Source organism: Coregonus lavaretus (assembly GCF_964263955.1).
Source record: "Coregonus lavaretus genome assembly, chromosome: 29".
Lineage (NCBI taxonomy): Eukaryota > Metazoa > Chordata > Actinopteri > Salmoniformes > Salmonidae > Coregonus > Coregonus lavaretus.
In genome coordinates this window covers 11,596,516-11,619,968 of record NC_140016.1, presented here as the reverse complement: position 1 = coordinate 11,619,968, position 23,453 = coordinate 11,596,516, and the positions used below count along the sequence as shown (strand labels likewise).

The 23,453-nt window shown below is 43.8% G+C and overlaps 1 protein-coding gene across 2 annotated transcripts; it reads left to right on the top strand.

The window, feature by feature from the left end:
- Positions 1–284: 284 nt before the first annotated feature.
- On the top strand, positions 285–22,156 carry LOC311105036 (long-chain-fatty-acid--CoA ligase 1-like). 2 transcript variants are annotated; one of them, XM_084147014.1, is made up of 21 exons: positions 285–419; positions 8,331–8,551; positions 9,246–9,360; positions 9,455–9,519; positions 10,666–10,767; positions 10,953–11,052; positions 11,217–11,392; positions 11,673–11,705; positions 11,810–11,861; positions 12,210–12,283; positions 12,988–13,065; positions 13,249–13,383; positions 13,499–13,633; positions 13,783–13,878; positions 14,249–14,321; positions 14,574–14,662; positions 14,966–15,082; positions 15,987–16,130; positions 20,224–20,325; positions 21,148–21,219; positions 21,336–22,156. In XM_084147014.1, the coding sequence occupies exons 2-21, from the start codon at positions 8,357–8,359 to the stop codon at positions 21,474–21,476; spliced, it is 2,094 nt and encodes a 697-aa protein (XP_084003140.1). In that variant the 5' UTR covers positions 285–419; positions 8,331–8,356; the 3' UTR covers positions 21,477–22,156. The 2 variants fall into 2 exon arrangements, with proteins under 2 accessions (XP_084003140.1, XP_084003139.1); XM_084147013.1 differs by lacking the exon at positions 285–419 and adding an exon at positions 3,393–3,468.
- Positions 22,157–23,453: the final 1,297 nt, after the last annotated feature.

The window sequence follows — 23,453 nt, the reverse complement described above, 5'->3', positions numbered from 1 at the left end:
ATGAAAAGCACGTCGAGCTGAATGTTTCAGATAGTCTACTGAAGCAAATTAAGAAAGAAAGAGGTTTAGACCTATGGGGTCAAAATTCGGATTGGAGAAACAATACACAGCGTACAACAATTATTTTACAAGCGTTAAAGAGACGGTGGCAAAATTCACCAATGAGTAGTGCCCACACAAAGATTTTGAGTCAAACGCAACGTATATAGGCTCTGATTGGCTAAGCGTCGCCTCACGAGCCGGGTGTACCACGGACATGCCCTCCTCCAAGACGCATGGTCAATATCACAAGGCTGGCGCGCTGCAAAGATTGGTGGTCGTTGTTTTCTATGTCGTGTTTTTACGATAGATTACTTTAGAAACCTATTGATGCTTCACAGACGAGACTATTCAACGCCTTTATCTAACTTGAAATACCGGTATGTATCAATGATGAATGGAAACGCTGTTCAGCAAATGTATGCAAATATTAATAATGCCAAAAATATACAATGAAATAAACGTTGTTTATAATTGTAACTAGGAATGATGGCTGATTTAGTCTCATTATATGCATTTGTTGATTTATGGCTTGAATGGATCGGATCCATACGTAATGTCATAGCAACTAGAATTACACACGCTAGCGACAAAGCCACGTCTTGGTAACAGTTGCTCATAATGCCATGTCAATTTGTTAGCTAAAAGTAGGCGTGCTACTCCTATCCAGATTAATTAGCAGCAAAAACATTGTACTTCGCTATTTATCAATTAAACGTGTCTCACACTAGGTTAAACCAAATCAATGGGTTAAATTGTGTGTGCCTTAGCAGTTATTGCAATTTTTCTGATTGTAGTTAGACTTGGTAACTAGCAGTAGCTAGTATTTCCAAATGTATTTCGGTTGTGCTATAACCCTACTGTGAGTTTTAAAAGTTACATCATGCCCTTGCCTTCTCAACCCATGCCTGAATCGGTAGCAGTCGGGTCATTTCTCCCCTCTCTCTACCGCAGGTATTGAGGTGAAAGGTGACACTCCCTCATTGGATGGCTCAACATGTCCCAGCTCAGCTGTCACTTTTGTTCTTGCACGCCCGTTAATCCTCCCTGACCCCTGTGTGTCATACACACACACTTGCAATGTCTTGTCATTTCACACTATGTCTTGGAGAAGTTTTAGTGAGACTAGTTAAACTCCTTTACGGTGTCATAGGAGTATTAGGGTGATTGTGGTCAGATACAAAAACCTCCCCAAAGCCTATTTATTTTATTGTACCTTTATTTAACTAGGCAAGTCAGTTAAGAACTCATTCTTATTTACAATGATGGCCTACACCGGCCAAACCCGGACAACGCTGGGCCAATTGTGCGCCTCCCTATGGGACTCCCAATCACAGCCGGTTGTGATACAGCCTGGAATCAAACCAGGGGGTCTGTAGTGACGCCTCAAGCACTGAGATGCATGCAGTGCCTTAGACTGCTGCACCACTCGGGAGCCCAATTATTATGAGGACGTTGTTTTTCCCATTGCACTTGCCGAGTTGCTGGTTGTATTGTTTCGTATATGCCTATGTGTACAAATTGAAATCTGTACAACTATTTTAACAAACTCTTGGTCAATAACAAGTTACTCTGGCCTGGTCGCCTGTCTTGAGACAATGTAAGGCACAGATGTCAAACTCATTCCACGGTGGGTCGAGAGCCTGCGGGTTTTCACTCCTCCCTTGTACGTGATTGATGAATTAAGGTCCCCTCACCTGGTTGTGTAGGTCTTAATTGAAAGAAAGAACCTGCAGACATTAGGCCCTTCATGGAATGAGTTTGACACACCTGATGTAAGGGGAAAGGTCTCTGAGAGGTCTGTTCTGCTGCAACCTTTGGCCAAGTGATCCTAGTTCACTTGGGCAAAGGTAATCCAAGCTTATCCAGTGTGACCACAAGTAGCCTAGACTGATCAATGGCGTTGCTTCACTAACCAATAAAGATGCTTTAGAGTGGACAGAGTGTTGAAACCAATGTATGGCATTAATGATTTAGGGGTCTAAGTGATGAGATGACGTTCTGAGTATTAATGACATTGTTTTGTCTTTGTAGAACAGGAACAGATGCATTCATTATGTCATTTGAAAGCCATTAACCTAGGTTGAATGTATTATCCGGATTCTTCTGTTGCAAAACGTTTTGCAACAGAAACGGTTTACTCTGAACAGAAAATGTTTTGCAACAACAATGTGTTTCTATTGGACAAAATCAGGCAGGTCCGGTTTCGTTCTGTTTGGTTCGTAAACGGTTTCTGTTGCAATACATAATGAATACACCCCTGGACTGACTGTTCCTGACTGACGGTCTCCTAAACCTCATAGGACGTAGCTTAACTAGGACTCTGAGTTTAGAGGGCACTTCTGCCACTCATCCTCACTCTAAAGGGTGGTGCTTGTATGCTTGGGAGAGGCCAGACGGGGCAGACTGTGTGCAGCCTTACAGATAGGTCTAGGAATTGCTAGGGACCTCATGATATGATATTAGCACCATACTTAGGGACTTCACGATACACCCCCCCCCCCCCCCATTACTACTTACAGAGCTGTCCAGAAACATAGGGCTCGATTGTTGTGACCTTGCTGAAATTATCTTAATTCATGTTGTTACTACTTTAGTCCATTTTGCATGTATACAAAGGGTCCTCATCTTATTTAACACATTCAGTTGGAACAATAGTGTAATGATCATAGTACTGTACTGTAATGCCTCCAATAGTGTAATGATCATAGTACTGTACTGCAATGCCTCCAATAGTGTAATGATCATAGTACTGTACTGTAATGCCTCCAATAGTGTAATGATCATAGTACTGTACTGTAATGCCTCCAATAGTGTAATGATCATAGTACTGTACTGTAATGCCTCCAATAGTGTAATGATCATAGTACTGTACTGTAATGCCTCCAATAGTGTAATGATTATAGTACTGTACTGCAATGCCTCCAATAGTGTAATGATCATAGTACTGTACTGTAATGCCTCCAATAGTGTAATGATCATAGTACTGTACTGTAATGCCTCCAATAGTGTAATGATCATAGTACTGTACTGCCTCCAATAGTGTAATGATCATAGTACTGTACTGTAATGCCTCCAATAGTGTAATGATCATAGTACTGTACTGCCTCCAATAGTGTAATGATCATAGTACTGTACTGTAATGCCTCCAATAGTGTAATGATCATAGTACTGTACTGCAATGCCTCCAATAGTGTAATGATCATAGTATTTTACTGTAATGCCTCCAAGTTTTGGATGTGTTCAGGTGTTGCATTATTGTAAACACTGCAGTCTTTGTCTTACAAGGTTAGGGTTAGGATGAGCTTTTTAATGAACCTAATGTGGTGAGTTTGTCCCCCTTCTCAATCCTTAGGTGACCTGCCTGAAAGGGGGGTCTGTCAACTCCAGTCACTGTGCTGCTGCTTAGACTTGGCCACTAGTAGTGAAGTGAGTATGTGTGTATTGAGAGTGACTGTGATATAATCTGAGCCAGAAGTGTGGAATGTACCATGTAAATAAACCCAGTCAGTGAATGAAAAGATTTGGCTTGAAGGACGCGCACACCACTCACCAGTAACTTCTGAGTCACAACGCCTCTGAAACAAGCATTGCTCTGGATGTATGTCAATAAGTAATGAAGATGAGGTAAATGACTGATGAGATTAACCAGGAGTCCATAACTGTGGGGTTGTAGATTAAACCGTGTGCTTATGCAAAGGCTTTGACATGAGTCTCCAGTTGAACTTCAGTGTTTTAACGTCTGATGGCTCACACTCCCTAAATTGTTCTACGTGTAAATGGGAGTTGCTCCCCCTACCCAACACACACACACACTAACACACAACATACCTCCTGCCCAGTATTTTCCATTCAAACGTCATTTTGTTTTAAATAGCTTCCCTCCCGCTCCTCCCTCCCTTTCCTTAGTCTGTTTGGCTGATAGGCCATGGGGTGATCCTTTACTACCCGTGGGGGGGGGGCTGCTGTAGTAGGGTTCAGGTTACCTTTGGGCTGGAAGGCAGAAAAACCTGGGAGAGCAGGCTAGGCTATGATGTGAATGGATGCATGACTTCCCTGGCCAGACCTTGGCTGATGTTCTTGGCCTGGTAGTGGTACTACTTGATCTATGTCCTCTGTCAGCATCAGGATGGAACATATTATTCAAAGTTCTTGGAGTAAGTATGCCTACACACAGTGGTACATAGCTGATTAACCTCCCCATCCATTGAACAGAAGCACAGTCCTGTCCTGTCCACTAATACTTTTCCCAGTAAAAGTTGCTGTTAAAAGGTATTTTCAAACACCTCTTTAACCATATCCCATCTTCACCCACTCAGTCTTCACTCTATCTCCACTTCTTGTAATCATTCAGCTGACTCAGCGGATATCTGAGGGCTTCTGGCCAATGGGGTTGGACCATCGAGTCTGACCTTTTGATCTTTGATACATTACATATTACCTGTCCTCTGGTCACAGTGAACTGTCATCTGACCAGATAGACTCCTGCACTATTGTCCACTGGCCAGCCACCTGTGAGGACAGATGTATTGACCCGCTAAGAAGACGTTTGTCTTTCCTTCTGATTAGCTAAAGACGTGTGTGCATGTGTTGTATGTACAGTGACACGTTTGTTGTTGTTTTGGCTCTGTGCTCCAGCACTTTGAAATAATACAATGAGGTTAAAGTGCAGACTCACTGTCAGATTTAATTTGAGGGTATTTTCATCCATATAGGGTGAACCGTTTAGAAATTACAGCACTTTTTGTACATAGTCCCCCCCCCAAAAGTATTTGGACAAGTTCACTTATGTTTATTAAAGTAGTCCAAAGTTTTGTATTTTGGCCCATATTCCTAGCACGCAATGACTACATAAAGCTTGTGACTTTACAAAGTTGTTGGATGCATTTGCAGTTTGTTTTGTTTGTGTTTCAGGTAATACATTAATGTGGATGCTACCATCATTACGGATAATCCTGAATGAATCATGAATAATGATGAGTGAGAAAGTTAGAGGCACAAAGTGAAAAAAATATATTTAAAAAAATTTCACTGTCCATATACATTTGGACCTCACTGTATGACACTGTGTCCAGCCACAGCTATGTTGCTGTTATCTCATGCTATTTATAGGAAACATGTGGCTTCTCTGAATCAGTGACACTTTGGATCAGCTAGCTACTCTTGGAGGCAGTAGTCTCGTAGCTCACTACACTAGCGTTTGCTGAAAAGTGCAGTAGTTTTGACCAGTTCTGAGACCCCAGTATTGTCACCCTGTTTTGTTTGGTGGCAGGCTGTCTGGTTTTGGGTTGTGGATCATAAGGACACTCTTGGTTGCATATCTGCTGTGGAGACGGCCTGAAAGACACCTGAAGGACATCTGTGAGTTTACACCACACCATGGTGCTCTGTTTAAACCTCTCCACACTGCTTGTAAAACCTGGGGAAGGGAAGCTTGTAGGCAGATCAGAGGTTTATGGTTGTTAGGCTTTTTACTGAAATGGAAGTACTAGAGTAAGGCTTTGAACGTTTGACTGAGGCTTGGTTATAAATTGGTCAGCCTGTTATTGTGCCACTTCCACCACACTGTCTCTAAACTCTATCAAATAGCCTACTTGACAGGAAAGCGTGGACCCTGACTTGAGAATACTTTTTTCCTCTTTGTGTTGTGTATGTTTCTAGCAGCAGGTAATGTGTCGGTGTGTAACAGTCTGAGAATAAATGCATGGGACAATAATAGACAGAAGAAGTAGGTGAGAAGTCATGTTGGTCCTTTAGGGTTACATGTTACGTCAATGGCCCACATTCCTCCTGCCTGCCAGGCATGATCCAGTGCTGACACTGCATGGGGACCATCACCTCCATATTCTGAACCCAGGGCTGTTGGCGTTATCATGACACACTATCTATCTAGATAACTGCTTTATCTAGCTAACTGATGTGGATTTAATCACTTGTTTGACTGGATAGTTGGCAACAGAGGTCAGCAAAGATTTTAGTAAATGAAAGTATTCAGACCCCTTGACTTTTTCCACATTTTGTTACGTTACAGCCTTATTCTAAAATGGATTCAATTGTTTTTTCCCCCTCATCAATCTACACACAATACGTCTGGCCACTCTACCATTAAGGCCTGATTGGTGGAGTGCTGCAGAGATGGTTGTCCTTCTGGATGGTTCTCCCATCTCCACAGAGGAACTCTGGAGCTCTGTCAGAGTGGCCATCGGGTTCTTGGTCACCTCCCTGACCAAGGCCCTTCTCCCCCGATTGCTCAGTTTGGCCGGGCAGCCAGCTCTAGGAAGAGTCTTGATGGTTCCAAATGTCTTCCATTTAAGAATGATGGAGGGCACTGTGTTCTTGGGGACCTTCAATGCTGCAGAATTTTTTTGGTATATTTCCCCAGATCTGTGCCTCGACACAATCCTGTCTCGGAGCTCTACGGACAATTCCTTCGACCTCATGGCTTGGTTTTTGTTCTGACATGCAAGGTCAACTGTATATAGACAGGTGTGTGCCTTTCCAAATCATGTCCAATCAATTGAATTGACCACAGGTGGACTCCAATCAAGTTGTAGAAACATCTCAAGAATGATCAATGGAAACAGGAGGCACCTGAGCTCAATTTCGAGTCTCATAGCAAAGGGTCTGAATACTTATGTAAATAAGGTATTTTTTAAATTAATGTTTTGTAAAACATTTGCAAAAATGTATAAAAACCTGTTTTATGGGGAATTGTGTGTAGATTGATTAGGAAAACAATTAATTTAACACATTTTAGAATAAGGCTATAACATAACAACATTTGGAAAAAGTCAAGGGGTCTGAATACTCTCCGAATGCACTGTATGTATGTGAGAAGTTATTTAAATTAGTTTTCGGCACAAAAAAAAGACATCACTAGGAATTCAGCTAAAAGTGAGTTTAATTTAGGAAGTCTGTTCGAAGAGACGTAGTCGTGTTTCAATGTAATTCAAGTTATGAAATTATATTTTTAAGCCTAGTTGTGGTTAATTGGAAGTGTACAAATTATTATAATTATTTTCCGGCACCCCGACCATTCAATCATCTTCTTTGACCATTAAGGCTTTGAACAGGGGTAGGGGTTGCATCGATATCAATGAGTGTTCTGAGTTTAAACGCCTCATTCACCAATTAAATTGTCTCTTAACCCCCCAGAGTCGATGGCCCTGCAAAATTATAATTAGCATAATAAAAAATCCCCATCAAAATCCGTCAGTTAAAGCTAGAGATATCTGTTATTTTGCATTGGATGTGTCTCAATCGACCACGTACGCTGATGTCGTCAATCCACATCTGCGGTGAAAGGTGGCAGAGCTACAGCATTGTTTGTCAGACCATGAGACATCCCGTAAATCGGCCTCATGAAAACGTTTGTAGCGCCTGAACGGTTTGGCCTACTAAATGACACCTCTATGGCAATATGAGACTCTCACGAACACTATGGTGTTCCCCATTTTGCTTTGAGTTAAGGGACTCGTCTGAAGTCAGTTCACAAACTTCCTTTAGATTTTTTTGTGGACTATATGTTGTTCCATGCAGTAAGGCCAAATTCAATGTTTCATCAAATATTTTTGATACCTTAAGGGGTCTTAAAGCAATTCCATCTTAAAACAATTCTCAAAACAATTCCATATGTTAGTTTAGTATCCCCCCCCCTGCAGTTTAGACTAGAGGGTTAATCTACCTTAGTCAATTTGTAAGTCGCTCTGGATAAGAGCATCTGCTAAATGACTTAAATGTAAATGTAATGTCAAGGACCAAGACACTGGTATGTAGGCTAAAGGCAACTATCTGGTCCAAAGTTCAATAGAGCCACAACACTACACCCACTATAAAGGACCCTCAGCTCTGTGTGTTTTCATGACAACACTGAGAGGTGTTCCTGTCCCTACCTCTTATTAAAGAAAGAAAGAAGGTAATTGAGAGCATAGTAGTCAATCCATTGTTCTACAGACTAGTAGTTTCACACAGAGGATAAGACTAGCTATTAGTGAATGAATGCTGAAATCATGCCATGGGAAATTCAAACCTGAGATTAAACAAAGCGAAAGTATGATCTTTCAAATATAGAGTAACATATGGACTGTTACTTTCACAACCAGTGTTCTCTGCTTAGTGCTTGCTAAGCTAGTAGCTATCTAACATAGAAAATGACCTTTTCAGGATACGGATTATGATTCGATTTATAAATAATTTGATTTCCCACCAGGAGGAAATCTGTTTGATGGTTATGGACATAGGACATAATACGTGACTGTATGTTCATTTAACGAACCTCTTCTTTCCCACAGACAGAGACGCTAGCTAAGGCCCAACCATGCAAGCCCAGCAGCTCCTGAATCAGCTGCGCATCCCCGAGCTGGATGAGGTACGGCAATACCTGCGTAGCCTGTCCACACACACGTTGGTGGGAGTAGGGGCGTTCGCTGCCCTCACAACCTACTGGTACACCACCCGGCCCAAGGCCCTGAAGCCACCATGCGACCTGAGAATGCAGTCCGTCGAGGTTCCGGTAAGGAGAGTCATGACCGACCTGCTACTGTAAAGGACATGGCATGATTTCTGTATGACTTGGCAATGCCTGAAGGTATTGTTTATGTGTAAAGAGGTACACATTCTTTCTGGTTACTTTCATTCCTGCATCAAGCTGCCTCTTCAAGTAAACACCTCACTTCATGAGTCATATTAACGGCTGTATACCCCAGCTAACGATATAGGCTACTATCCTGAGTGCAGGGCTGTGGTATACTCACACAGTGGAGGTGCATGAGGCTGTTTGAGTAGTGGCCGGCCTGGTCTCTAGTGCCCTTGGTTTCACAGTTGTGGCCTGAGAGTGGCATTATTTTATGGTTGGAGCGTAACCACCACACTTGGCCTGGAAAAGGCGTTGGCCAGCATAGTTAGATGCGTGTGTGGCTATACTTGAGTGAGTAAATACGATGCTTCACACAAGCAGAAATGACTCTGAAAATAACAGGATGGATGAGCACAATGAACAACCCTGTTGAAAGTCTTCTCCACAGCAAGCTAGTCATTCCTCCATTAGCACACAGAGGAGTTCGTCAGTTTGAAATCTGTGTTATTTTACAGGCCTTGGATGACCTTGGTGTTTGTGCAGATGTCTATGGGTCATACCTATGGTAGTCAGACAGTGAGCTAGTCGCCTGTATGATGGATGTTTAATGTGGTACTGTGTTTCCTGTCAGGGAGGAGAGTATGCCCGCCGGTCAGCGCTGATGGACAGCGACAAACACATGACCCACCTGTACGACGATGCCAAGACCATGTATGAGTTCTTCCTCAGGGGCGCACGGGTCTCCAGTGAGTGTCTCTCTAAGCACCTTATGTAGACTATACTTGACATACTAGGACATTAAGGTGATTTGAAATGTTAATTTTGTGTTTTCTCCACTAGAGAATGGTCCCTGTCTTGGAGCAAGACAACCAAACCAGTCCTATGAGTGGCTGTCATACTCCGAGGTAGGATGTCTTGACACCTTGCAATGTAACACACTCCAGCACAACAACATTCATCTGTCACTTTCTCTTGTTATAGTGTGATGAATATATTTCTGGTTAGGTGTTATACCAAATGTAGTTTTAGGCAGTAAAATATTGTTTGGTGCACTATTCTATCATAATTAGACAGTCTACAAGTCCCCATGGTGTGTCTGAGTGGTCTGTTTAAACAGAAAGCCAGCCACACCCATCCAAACCACAAGGGATCCCCCCCAGTGAGGAACTGATAGTCCTCTGTAACTCTCCCTAGTGTTCCCCCTCTCCTCTGAGACAGCAGGGTCATATTCACTAGACTCCAAACGGATGAAAACAGACGGAAACGGAGAGGGACTCCCTGAACTTGTCCAATAAGAAACCCTTCCTGCAAAAACATTTTCCGCTGCAAAATGTTTTGCTACAGTGTGCACTAATGAATACGTCCCATGTGTTCTGCTGAGTCATTCCTCCTGCAGTATGTATCACTAACTACCTAACGAGCTGTGTGCCCTCCACCCCTCCTCCCCTAAAGAGCTGTGTGCCCTCCACCCCCCTCCCCTAACGAGCTGTGTGCCCTCCACCCCCCTCCCCTAACGAGCTGTGTGCCCTCCACCCCTCCTCCCCTAACGAGCTGTGTGCCCTCCACCCCTCCTCCCCTAACGAGCTGTGTGCCCTCCACCCCTCCTCCCCTAACGAGCTGTGTGCCCTCCACCCCTCCTCCCCTAACGAGCTGTGTGCCCTCCACCCCTCCTCCCCTAAAGAGCTGTGTGCCCTCCACCCCCCTCCCCTAAAGAGCTGTGTGCCCTCCACCCCCCTCCCCTAAAGAGCTGTGTGCCCTCCACCCCTCCTCCTCTAACATGCTGTGTGCCCTCCACCCCCCTCCCCTAAAGAGCTGTGCCCTCCACCCCCCCTCCCCTAAAGAGCTGTGCGTTCCACCCCCCTCCCCTAACATGCTGTGTGTCCTCCACCCCTCCTCCCCTAAAGAGCTGTGTGCCCTCCACCCCTCCTCCCCTAAAGAGCTGTGCCCTCCACCCCCTCCCCTAAAGAGCTGTGTGCCCTCCACCCCTCCTCCCCTAAAGAGCTGTGTGCCCTCCACCCCCCCCTAACATGCTGTGTGTCCTCCACCCCCAGGTAGCAGAGAAGGCAGAGAACCTGGGCTCTGCGCTGCTCCACAGGGGACACACTAAAACCAAAGACCAGTTCATCGGCATCTTTGCTCAGAACCGACCAGAGGTGAGCAAGACCACTTGAAGAGCAGTACAGTAATAGCACACAGTCACAAACATTGAAGTGCTGCATACAATGTTCAACTGGTTCATTCTGAATCTGCTACATGTGGGGTAAATACTACACAGGCATAACTCTGTAGAAGCAGTACTGATAGCGGTAGATTGGTCATGTGTGCTGTGCGTCTGCAGTGGGCCATCGCTGAGCTGGCCTGCTATACCTTCTCTCTGGTGGCTGTGCCCCTGTATGACACTCTGGGTACTGAGGCCATCACCTACGTCATCGACAAAGGTGAGCAACAACCCAGAGAAGCTCTCAAATAAGAATACATTTAAATTGATGTCATATTTTCATCAGCTTTTATATGTCCAGCTTATCTCATTGAGATACTTTCTTGTGGATATGGTGGTTGACCCTATTGATCTCTTTGTGTGTGTGTGTACGCATGCGCACAGCCACCATTTCCAGCATACTGTGTGACGTCCCTGAGAAGGCCAGGCTAGTCCTGGCGTGTGTGTCTGGCAGGGAGCACAGTGTCAGAACCATCATCCTCATGGAGCCTTTTGATGATGAGCTGGTGGCCAAGGGGAAGGACTGTGGCATCGACATCCTCAGCCTGAGCCAAGTGGAGGTGAGGGGAGAAACTCTGACTCATAACTAGTCTGCTGGGGTTCATTCTCTTGTCTGTTTTACCACTTCCTGAACTAAATTTGCTTCAAATTCTCTGAGATTGTCTTTTTGTTTTTGTGTGCTAAACTGCAGACTTAAGGCAGGGCAGGCGCAGTCTAGAATTGTGTTGTTTTGCGTCTGTCTTTACCACAAGTGAAGTCCTACAACCTGGTGTTGTCCCATGAGAGTAGCTAGTGCTAGTACATATTCAAGTAACCTTCATTCATATTGTCTTCTTCTAGGCTATCGGCAAGGCCCACCACCACCAACCAGTTGTGAGTAAAGATGCCTGTTCCTCCCTCCTGCCCCATATTGATTGGAGTTTGATTTAGCTTTCATTCATTCAGTTCTTTGACCTGTGACCCTTTGCTCTCTGCAGCCTCCCAGTCCTGAAGACATGGCTATCATCTGCTTCACCAGTGGAACCACGGGTACGCCATCTTATGATCCAATGCCAAACTGAGCACTGTCCTAAGATGGCCTCTGTCCCTCTTGTGTGGCTCTATCTGAAGAGTGCTGTTTAATGTGTCCACACTGTAGAAAGCCACATGTATGCAGGGCGGCAGGTAGCTTAGTGGTTAAGAGCGTTGTGCCAGTAACCGAAAGGTCGCTGGTTCTAATCTCCGAGCCGACTAGGTGAAAAATCTGTCGATGTGCCCTTGAGCAAGGCACTTAACCCTAATTGCTCCTGTAAGTCGCTCTGGATAAGAGCGTCTGCTAAATGATTTATTATAATTATTATTATGCGGCTAGTCTCATTTCTGTGTTGTCTTCCTCAGGGAACCCAAAGGGAGCCATGCTAACACATGGGAATGTTGCTGCCAACTGCTCTGCCTTCATCAAGGTCATTGAGGTAAAGCAATGGGACAGTGTTGTTTTACAACTAACACATCTGTTGACATATATTTTGATTCTACTGTTGACGGTACTTGTGTGTGAGCAAATAGATTTGTGCCAAGCTTCATATGCAAAGTCTTCTCCTCATACCCTTGGTATTCAAATATTGCCTATAGGCGTGAACCATAAGAGCTAATGATTGTGAGGAAAGATGGTGTCAAATATCATGTTTACACCCAACCTAGTCATGTTGACAGTATATACACTGTCTACCATCTAATATGATACCCACCTGCTCATGAGGACTGTCTGTTGCTGTCTGTAAAATTGTGCTGTGAAACCTTGTGCCAAACTTTACCGCTAAACTCTATTTTTGCTGTAACTTATTTCTGAACATCTTTCTCTCCTCTCTGCTAATGCCTGTGTGTCTGTTTCAGTGCTAACATGCTAACCCTGTGTGTCTGTTTCAGTGCTAACATGCTAACCCTGTGTGTCTCTGTGCTGCTCTGGCCTGCCTCTGTCCTGTCCTGTCCTCATCTACTCTCCTCTGGTTCTGTGGGCTCCAGACCTGTTGCCTTCCCAACCACGAGGATGTACTGCTTTCATACCTGCCTCTGGCACACATGTTTGAGCGGGTGGTGGAGGTAGGGGGGTAACATAATCAATATCTCCCCTTGTCTTTTGTATGTGTTGCGTTTGTCGTGCATGTGTATCCTTTAGGAACACCTCAAATTAGACCACCATGATGTTCATATATCCTACCTGCCACTTGCCCATATGTTCGAGAGGGTCGTGGAGGTATGTATCCATGCATTTATATCTTTGTGCTACTGTAAATCCTCTGACCTTCAAATTCTTCTCCTACAATGTAAATGCGTGATGCTTTTTTGCCATAAAATGCTCCCAAATCTACAGACCTGTTTGGGTTTTACACATAATTTCTCCTCACCACCTCTGTGCTATCCTGACCTCTCACCCCAGGGGGTCATTCTGGTGCACGGGGGGCGGATTGGTTTCTTCCAGGGAGACATCCGCCTGCTGATGGATGACGTCGCCACCCTGAGGCCTACAGTGTTCCCTGTGGTGCCACGCCTCCTCAACAGGATGTTCGACAAGGTGAGAAACACTGACTCTTCTAACTACGTTTCCTGTAATGCCCTGCTGCCTGCTACAGCACTCGTGTTGACTACAGTTGTTGCTGTATTTTGACCTCATAATGCCCTATCTTCAGATCTATGGGCAGGCTAACACCTCTCTGAAGAGGTGGGTGCTGAACTTTGCTTATAAGAGGAAGGAGGCCGAGTTGCTGAGTGGCATCGTTAGGAGGGACAGCATATGGGACAAACTCATCTTTAGGAAAGTGCAGGTACTGTATCTCCTCCCTGACTGAGAAAACCACTGTGCTCCACAGATCACTGATTGGCACATAGTTCAGCAAAAGTGAAACATGTAGAAAACTTGTCCAGCCATCATAATGATCTCCTGATTGTTGCCTCTCTCTGGTGCCCCCTGTAGGCCAGTCTGGGAGGACGGGTGCGTCTGATGATGACGGGTGCTGCCCCAGTGTCTGCAACGGTGCTGACTTTCCTGCGAGCTGTGCTGGGCTGCCAAGTGAGTCTGTCTTAGGGTCTCCACTGGTGCATTCTGGGATAGGATAGCGCCAGCGGAGGTTGTATACTGATGCCCAGCTGTAGGATCTGGAATGTGTTCCCAGGCCAGTGGATTATAGGGGCTATATGTTTGTCGGACTAGTGCAAGGTCCAGGCTCTGGAAGTCACGGTGATGGGTAAATGGTTAACTTACCATTCAAGACAATTACAGTTTCTCAGGTAGAAATTTGCCTGTCAGTTTGGTATTGATATAAATCCAGCTGTATGTTATCAATATGAGACTCCCATGCAGTCTAGGACAGCCCCAGTCCTGCATCATACATAAACATAATGGAAACCGTGCCAAACAAGTCTATATTTCCCCTCAACAGCTGTATGAGGGGTATGGACAGACTGAATGCACAGCTGGCTGCACAATGACCGTACCAGGGGATTGGACCGCAGGTAATGAGCAAACTTCCACACCGTCACATTAACCGTCACACACATTAGTCATCCCATTTATGAAGAGAGGTTGTATACTATACCCAGGCACCACCTCCCCCTGGGGGTCCTGTGAGGGATGGCACCCTATTCCATAAGGCTCTGGTCAAAGTTAGTGCACTATATAGGGAATAGGGTGCCATTTGAGACACACACCTACTTGTGTTATGGAGGCTAACTCTGTCTGGGCTGTTTCTGTGCTTCCCTCCCCAGGTCATGTGGGAGCGCCCCTGCCATGTAACTCTGTGAAGCTGGTTGATGTGGCTGAGATGAACTACCTGGCTGCCAATGGAGAGGGAGAGGTGGGTGGGAGCCTGGCATTGCCCTCAGTGCCCAGTGGCGTTGTTTAACATGAAGCAATTACTCTACTGAAGTCTGTCACAAATGGCACCCTATTCCCTGTATAGTGCACTACTTTTAACCAGGGCCTTTGGTCATAAGTAGTGCACTATAAAGGGAATAGGGTGTCATTTGGGATGCATCCAGAATGTTATGTAAAGATTGATGTGTATTTGCAGTGTTTACCTCATCAACATTGAAATAGGTCATGTCCCCTTTACACTCCATGCACTCAGTCTATACTGTGTGTGTGTCTGTCTTTCCAGGTGTGTGTGAAAGGAGCCAATGTGTTTCTGGGCTACCTGAAGGACCCAGAGAAGACTGAGGAGACCATTGATGCTAACGGCTGGGTCCACACAGGGGACATTGGCAAGTGGTTACCGGTGAGTGTGTGTTTGTGTCTCACTCACTCACACACACTGAACAGTTTATTAGGTACACCCATCTAGTAACGGTCAGACCCCCCTTTGCCTCCAGAACAGCCTGAATTCTTCGGGGCTTGGATTCTACAAGTTGGAAATGTTCCACAGGGATGTTGGTCCATGCTGACGCTATGGCATCATGCAGTTTCTGCAGATTGGACAGCGGTACACCACCGTCACCAGCCTGTACCATTGACACCAGGCAGGATGGGCCATTGACTCATGTTGCTTACGCGAAATCCTGACTCTGTAATCAGCATGACACAACTGGAACCGGGATTCGTCGGACCAGGCGATGTTCTTCCACTCCTCAATTATCCAGTGTTGGTGATCGCGTGCCCACTGGAGCCACTTCTTCTTGTTTTTAGCTGATAGGACTGGAACCCGGTGTGGTCGTCTGCTGCAATAGCCCATCTGTGAAAAGGATCGACGAGTTGTGCGTTCGGAGATGCCGTTCTGCACACCACTGTTGTAATGCGCCGTTATTTGTCTGTTTGTGGCCCGCCTGTTAGCTTGCATGATTTTTGCCATTCTCCTTCGACCTCTCTCATCAACGAGCTGTTTTCGCCCACAGGGCTGCCGCTGACTGGCCGTTTCTGAGATACTGGATCTGGCACGCCTGGCACCGACGATCATACCACGCTCAAAGTCGCTTAGGTCACTCGTTTTGCCCATTCTAACGTTCAAACAGTAACTGGATGCCTGTCTGCCTGCTTTATATAGCAAGCCACGGCCACGTGACTCACTGTAGGAGCGATCCATTTCCGTGAACTAATAAACTGGCCAGTGAGTGTGTGTATACAGCCTCTATTTCCGCCTAGTCTTTCATAACACTCTTATTACCATCTCTCATCTGTGTGTACAGAACGGCACTTTGAAAATTGTGGACAGGAAGAAGAACATCTTCAAGCTGGCCCAGGGAGAGTACATTGCACCAGAGAAGATTGAGAATATCTACACCAGGAGTGACGCAGTGGCACAGGTCTTTGTGCACGGGGACAGCCTACAGGTAAGGAGGGATTGATACTGTGTCCATAAGGAAAAGGGATACACTACTACGTCATATTCATTAGAAAGTGAATGGACTTAAACAGGGAGGTACTACCTGCACTTGTCCAATAAGAAACACTTTTTGTTTTTTAGATGCAAAACGTTTTGCTACGTTTAATCCTAATGAATACGACCCTGGTATCCACCTCATTTTCGAAAGCTTTTAAAACACTGAAGCCAAACGCAGAACCTATGAATACAACTTTCTCCGCGCTCAAGCATTGTCATAATTCATATGCGCGCCACTAGAAATCCCTGCATTAGTATGTTTCTGTTAGCTGATACATCATGACAAAATACACAATTTTTGTGTCCTGCTAATGTGCCTGGACCTTGTAGGTTAAACTGACGAGAAAAAACCCATAACTGCAACAAATAGTTGCCCAATCAGGCAGGCTAGATGCAGTTATTTCAAAATGAATATGCATTTAAAATGCCAGGCTTTTGAGTGGTTATTCAAATAACATAGGCTATTCACTGCAGTTTACAGCCTAGACCACGGTTTTGCACTCACTTGAAAACAGTAATAACATTCTTCATTACATTGTGTTGTTGTAGTCTAGGTAGCATACATTTCTTGTCCCTAACAAACTGAAACCTTAAGGTAGCTTTTCAAGCTGAGTATCCGGCACGCCGCAGCCTCTGGAGCGAACATAGGTTAGGTAGCCTACACTATGATTTCATTATCCGATAAACTATTTTTTCTTTCGCTGTGTAAATTGACTGGATATTCACTGCAGTATTAAGCTTAACATTGAGTTTATGAATTATGGGCTAATATGCATACGCTTCTAATTTAGGCTATAGGCTACATCTCAAACCTGTCTGTCTTCATTGTTCTGTACTGCAATTACGCACCTGGCCTCTCTGCTGCCACAGCTATTCCTTTTCAATCTTGTGGAGTCCCAGGAAAAGCCAGACTACAAAAGCTTGTTGGACACTTATTTCCACTTATTTTCTTTAGCCTACTAATAGACTATTGGAGGAGCGATGCACGCTTGCTCTTGTTTGCTAAGTGTAAAATAGGCTACAGCATTAACGGGCGGGGAGTTGGAAAGGAGAAGACCATATTGTCCTATAGGCCTACTGTCTTAACACTGGGCTACATCCTGACAACATACACCATATGAGTGTCCTGCTAATGTACCTTTCTGACCTTCTAAACTGTAGAGAATAGACCCAAACTGATCCAAATGGTTACATGACCAGGTCTAGGCTGTTGGCTTATGTTGTTATTTTGACATGAAACTAAAGAGGAGGTGTGAGAGGTCATTCAAGTTAACCTACATCACTGCCGTTTACAGCTTATGGACAATACTTGTGTAATCACTTGATAACAATAATACATTCCTCATTGCACTGTGTTGTTGTAGACCAGGTAGAATAATGTTATTGTCTAAAAACGTAGGCCTAATCAATAGTGGAGCTTTGCGTGCCCAGGGACCACAGAGCGCAGCCTGGAGGAACGCACTACAGATCTGCCATGTCCTCATCTGTTAACTTATTTTTCTTGCACTTTGACTGGTAAATATTTAGCCTATAGCCCTAATATTTATCGAATGAATGGCCTAATATCTAGCTAATATTTAGCTTCTTACTTCGGCTAGACATCACTATCGCCTCTCTTCCAGCTGTTCCTGTGCGCAGCAGGCTATAGGCTACGCAAGCCTCTCCTCTTCTCGTGAAATCCAAGGAAAAGCTATAGGCTACAAAATCTATAGGACATTTGGTAATTTTTTAAATACTAAGCCTAAAAGTCTATTCAGGGCAAGAAGCAGGCTTGCTCTTGCTAATTGCTGAATGTAAAACAGGCCTAAAGCAGCATAGAAAAATTCATGTCGGGGAAAGTTGAGGAAAGAAAGTGCAGTGGTGTGATCACTTTTGGCCAGTTATAACATTGTTGCACGGATGCATTGCAAATAGTTGCACAGCAGGACATACAGAGATGAGCACAGTCAAAAAGGAGAACCAGAGAAATTGACAACCATTAGAAAAATGGGAATCACTTGCAAACCACTTGAGCAACGAGGCAATGACATGCTGTGAAAGATGTGCAGGCTAAACAGCGTTTGTTATTGAAGTTACTATATTATTTTTCATTAAGCCTACATACAGTGCATTCGGAAAGTATTCAGACCCCTTGACTTTTTCCACATTTTGTTACCTTAGTCTTATTTTAAAATGGATTAAATTGTTTTTTCCCCCTTATCTACACACAATACCCCATACAAAGCAAAAACAGTTTTTTAGAAATATATTCAGACCCTTTACTCAGTACTTTGTTGAAGCACCTTTGGCAGCGATTACAGCCTCGAATCTTCTTGGATATGACGCTACAAGTTTGGCACACATGTATTTGGGGAGTTTCTCCCATTCTTTGCTGCAGATCCTCTCAAACGCTGTCAGGTCGCTGCACAGCTATTTTCTGGTCTCTCCAGAGATGTTCGATTGGGTTCAAGTCTGGGCTCTGGCAGGGCCACATTGAGACTTGTCCCGAAGCCACTCCTGCGTTGTCTTGGCTGTGTGCTTATGGTTGTTGTCCTTTTGGAAGGTGAACCTTCGCCCCAGTCTGAGGTCCTGAGCGCTCTGGAGCAGGTTTTCATCAAGGATAGTTTTTTTTTTTACCCTTTATTTAACTAGGCAAGTCATTTAAGAACAAATTCTTATTTACAATGACGGCCTGCACCGGCCAAACCCGGACAACGCTGGGCCAATTGTGCGCCGCCCTATGGGATCTCGCGGCCCTTCTCCCCCAATTGCTCAGATTGGCTGGGCGGCCAGCTCTAGGAAGAGTCTTGGTGGTTCCAAACGTCTTCCATTTTAAGAATGATGGAGGCCACTGTGTTCTTGGGGACCTTCAATGCTGCAGACATTTTTTGGTACCCTTCCCCAGATCTGTGCCTCGACACAATCCTGTCTCGGAGCTCTACGGACAATTCCTTCTACCTCATGGCTTGGTTTTTGCTCTGACATGCACTGGCAACTGTGGGACCTTTAATAGACAGGTGGCTGCCTTTCCAAATCATGTCCAATCAATTGAATTTACCACAGGTGGACTCCAAGTTGTAGAAACATATCTCAAGGATGATCAATGGAAACAGGATGTCTCATAGCAAAGGGTCTGAATACTTATGTAAATAAAGTATTTATGTTTTAAAAGAGAATGTAAAAAAAAAAAAAAACTTTTCTCTTTGTCATTATGGGGCATTGTGTGTAGATTGAGGAAAACAATTTAATCAATTTTAGAATAAGGCTTTAACATAACAAAATGTGGAAAACGTCAAGGGGTCTGAATACTTTCAGAATGCACTGTACGTTAAAGTATTATTTGCAGTTGTCACTGACAATGAACACACCCTGAAAGCACGAATGGTCTGAACCAGTATCTGTCGTTAGACCTCATGAATGGTCTGAACCAGTATCTGTCGTTAGACCTCATGAATGGTCTGAACCAGTATCTGTCGTTAGACCTCATGAATGGTCTGAACCAGTATCTGTCGTTAGACCTCATGAATGGTCTGAACCAGTATCTGTCGTTAGACCTCATGAATGGTCTGTGTTAACACCTTATTAATAGACAGTGTGCAGTAGGATGCGTTGATCAGTTGATTGACAGGTGTAGGACTGTAAAACAAACTTTCCTCTAGTGTGGATGCTCACCAACGTTTTATAGTTATGTAGCCTATAGTTTATCATTAGTTATTGTTACCGTTATTGGCTTGGTGGATGGCCCGGGCCTTAACTCTGACACAACCAACGTTATTATCACAACAGAACTAGCCTACTAGTAGGTCTAGCTAACGTTTAGCGAACTTGAATTAAGTAAATATAAAATTACACTTATACACTTGTTTACTTTTATACTCTATAAATTGACTCTTTCAAATAATTTACTCTGGCAAGTTTGCCACTGGCGCACTGCAGTAGGGAAGTAAAGCAGAAGTCGAATCCATCACTTCCGTTGTTTGGCGGTGCCCATAGCAACGTTGGAGAATGAGGTGGATAGAGAGAGAATACACAGACCTCAGCTATACTGTTGTGTTCTCCTCCAGGCATGCCTAGTAGCCATCATTGTGCCAGATCCTGACTTCCTTCCTGGCTGGGCCAAGAAGAGAGGACTGGAGGGATCCTATGGAGACCTATGCAACAACATGGTAGGACCACTGACCATCTGCACCGATTCACAGTAGACTTTATATATTTTCAACAGTCTCTTTCCATATAGAACAGGGATGTCAATGTGGGCCCCCCGGTCTGTAATTGGACCATGATTACTACAAGTTTAGATTGTTAAGTTAGCTGGCTAGACTATCAAAACATGTTAACTGACATGGGCTAATTGAGTGACAGCCAGTGACTGACATAATAAGTGAAAGTGCTGATATAAAACTACATTTTGAAATTGCATCTTGTGCATTCTCCTATTCTGACTCAACAGTTTTTTTGGGGGGGGGGAATTGAGCTGCGGGCCTACAAAAGGGGGGTTGTGGGCTCTAGTTGCCCGTCCCTGATATGGAACATCCATCCCTGATATGGAACATCCATCCCTGATATGGAACATCCGTCCCTGATATGGAACATCCGTCCCTGATATGGAACATCCGTCCCTGATATGGAACATCCGTCCCTGATATGGAACATCCGTCCCTGATATGGAACATCCGTCCCTGATATGGAACATCCGTCCCTGATATGGAACATCCGTCCCTGATATGGAACATCCGTCCCTGATATGGAACATCCGTCCCTGATATGGAACATCCGTCCCTGATATGGAACATCCGTCCCTGATATGGAACATCCGTCCCTGATATGGAACATCCATCCCTGATATGGAACATCCATCCCTGATATGGAACATCCATCCCTGATATGGAACATCCATCCCTGATATGGAACATCCATCCCTGATATGGAACATCCACTTGAATGTGTTGGAGAATTCACATTGAAATTAAGTGTTTTTGTCTCTGTAGGATGTAAAGAAGGCCATTTTGGAAGACCTCTTGAAACTAGGGAAAGACAGTGGTCTGAAATCTTTTGAGCAGGTAAAGGGTTAATCTTTGACAAAATATTTGAGAGAATATTCACAGTCTGTTTTATTTCATATCAGGTCTTAACTAGAGAACATAATTATTATCTGTTTCATGTCTGTTTTGATCAGGTGAAGGACATCACCCTGTACACAGAGATGTTCTCTATCCAAAATGGCCTTCTCACTCCCACCCTGAAAGCCAAGCGAGCAGAACTCAGGAACTACTTCAGGGAGCAGATCGACAAACTGTACTCCAAGATCAAGATGTGAACAGTGGGAGGGCGGAAGGTAGGGTGTAACCGGAGCTGGTAGAAGAGATCTTCTATGCCACAGATTGAGGACATATCTGTGAGGCCTGGTCTATGGATACACTTTGCCCTGTATGGCCAGTTGCTCTCTGTCTTTGCCCTGTGTGGCCAGTTGCTCTCTGTCTGCATAGGAACAAAACACAATAGGATCATTAGGGAAGAAGAAACTGTGCTTGATGTCACTCCCAACTGTCAGTAAATAATACCACATAGCATCAGTACTGTAAATAATACCACATACTGGTAAATAGCAACTGTCAGTAAATTATACCACACCATACCTCATTAGTTTTCTCATGTACAGAACAAACGACACACCCAGCTCTGATTTTTCAGGGGTTCCTTTTCCAAAGAAGACTTTTGGATGTTATCATAGGCTTTAAGGGATGGTGAAACTGTGTAAAGGGGAATTGTATCTTAGGATACATGCCTGCCTGAAGAAAATGTACTACTCTATAGGGCAGGGTTCCCCAATAGGCGGCCTGCCAAGTTTTCTGAGCAAACAAATACACATTTATACAATTATTATTGTTGTAATTTATTTTTTTTGGGGGGGGGGAAATCATTTCAAAGTGACTTTAATTTAGAAAAGCCGTTCCTATGTATTCCCATGAATAAATAAAGGCATATGTGATCGTGTAGAAATGATTGTTTTTGTCATATTATATCTGTTTGGGATTGTTGCGGTCAATTTGCAGTGTTTTTTCAGGTTCAGGTATATTGGTAAATGAATGTGTGTAATCCTAAGGAGTATTTTTTTTTTTTATGGATCAGCATCAAATGAAGTAGTGTTTTGTGCTGAGTTGTCTCAGGCATGTCCTCCTTTTGTACTGGAGCTCTCAGGGCTACATGTTCTCACTTTCCATAACACCCTCCAACACAAACACCTAAACACTAAAGCCTAAATGTGATATATATTTTTTCAAATTATTGAAGAAGAAAAAGAGGGATGTGTTTTTGTTTTTGCACTGTTCCTCAGTGGTTCCGTGATGTGAAAGCTTGAGATCGAGAACCATGATTGTGAAAATGTTCAATGTAATCTTGGGAAGGACTTCACCGTCTCATTCAACACCATTACTTTAGATACATTTATACAGAAAATCTTTGTAGGGTATACAATATATGTAAATTATTTGTGTAGGGAAAAGTCATTAAAATTAATTATTTTATTGAATTGTTAGCTGTTTTAGGTTGTGGTGTTATTTGATTCATGTGCACAACTTGTTCCACATGCATAATCAGATGGTATGTGATTTACAGTTTTTTGCAATCAATTTGGCAATTTTTTTGTTGATGTAAGTGGTATATTTTCAAAACTCCTAAGTACAAAACTCTAAAGTCATAACACTTGTAATGCCCCCTATCTTATGTTCAGAACCTTTGATTGTGCATTCATTGGGGTTTCACACAAGTCATTTATGCAAAATCAAAGTTTTCCATGAAATAGTATGAGCACATTTAGTTTAGTCACCAATACATCAGATAATGATATACTCACAATTTTTTATCATTTTAACTACCATTTAATCAAATGGCAAAGAATACAAGATACACATTTCAAAACTGTTCTTTTTGAAGTGCTGAATAGAAAGACTAGGAATGGTCAATATAATGTTCCATACTGTATTTGACTATAACATGGCATGCACAGTTTTTGTAATAATTTGTATCCAATGGCAGGTTGTGAGCATTGTAAAGCAGTTGGCACTGTAAAAATATACCATGTGTTGTTTGCCACTTCTTCCCCATGCAACATTGTACAAGATCACCTTTTCTATGTGACTTGTGAACTGATAGTGTCTCTCTGCTTGAAATTCATCAGCTTACCAACAAAATTCAAATGAATATATTGTTATATACAACCCAGGTATTTCAGCAGTGCATTGTAAACTACACTATAATTCCAGGTGGTAGCACATAGTGACTCTTTCCACTTTGT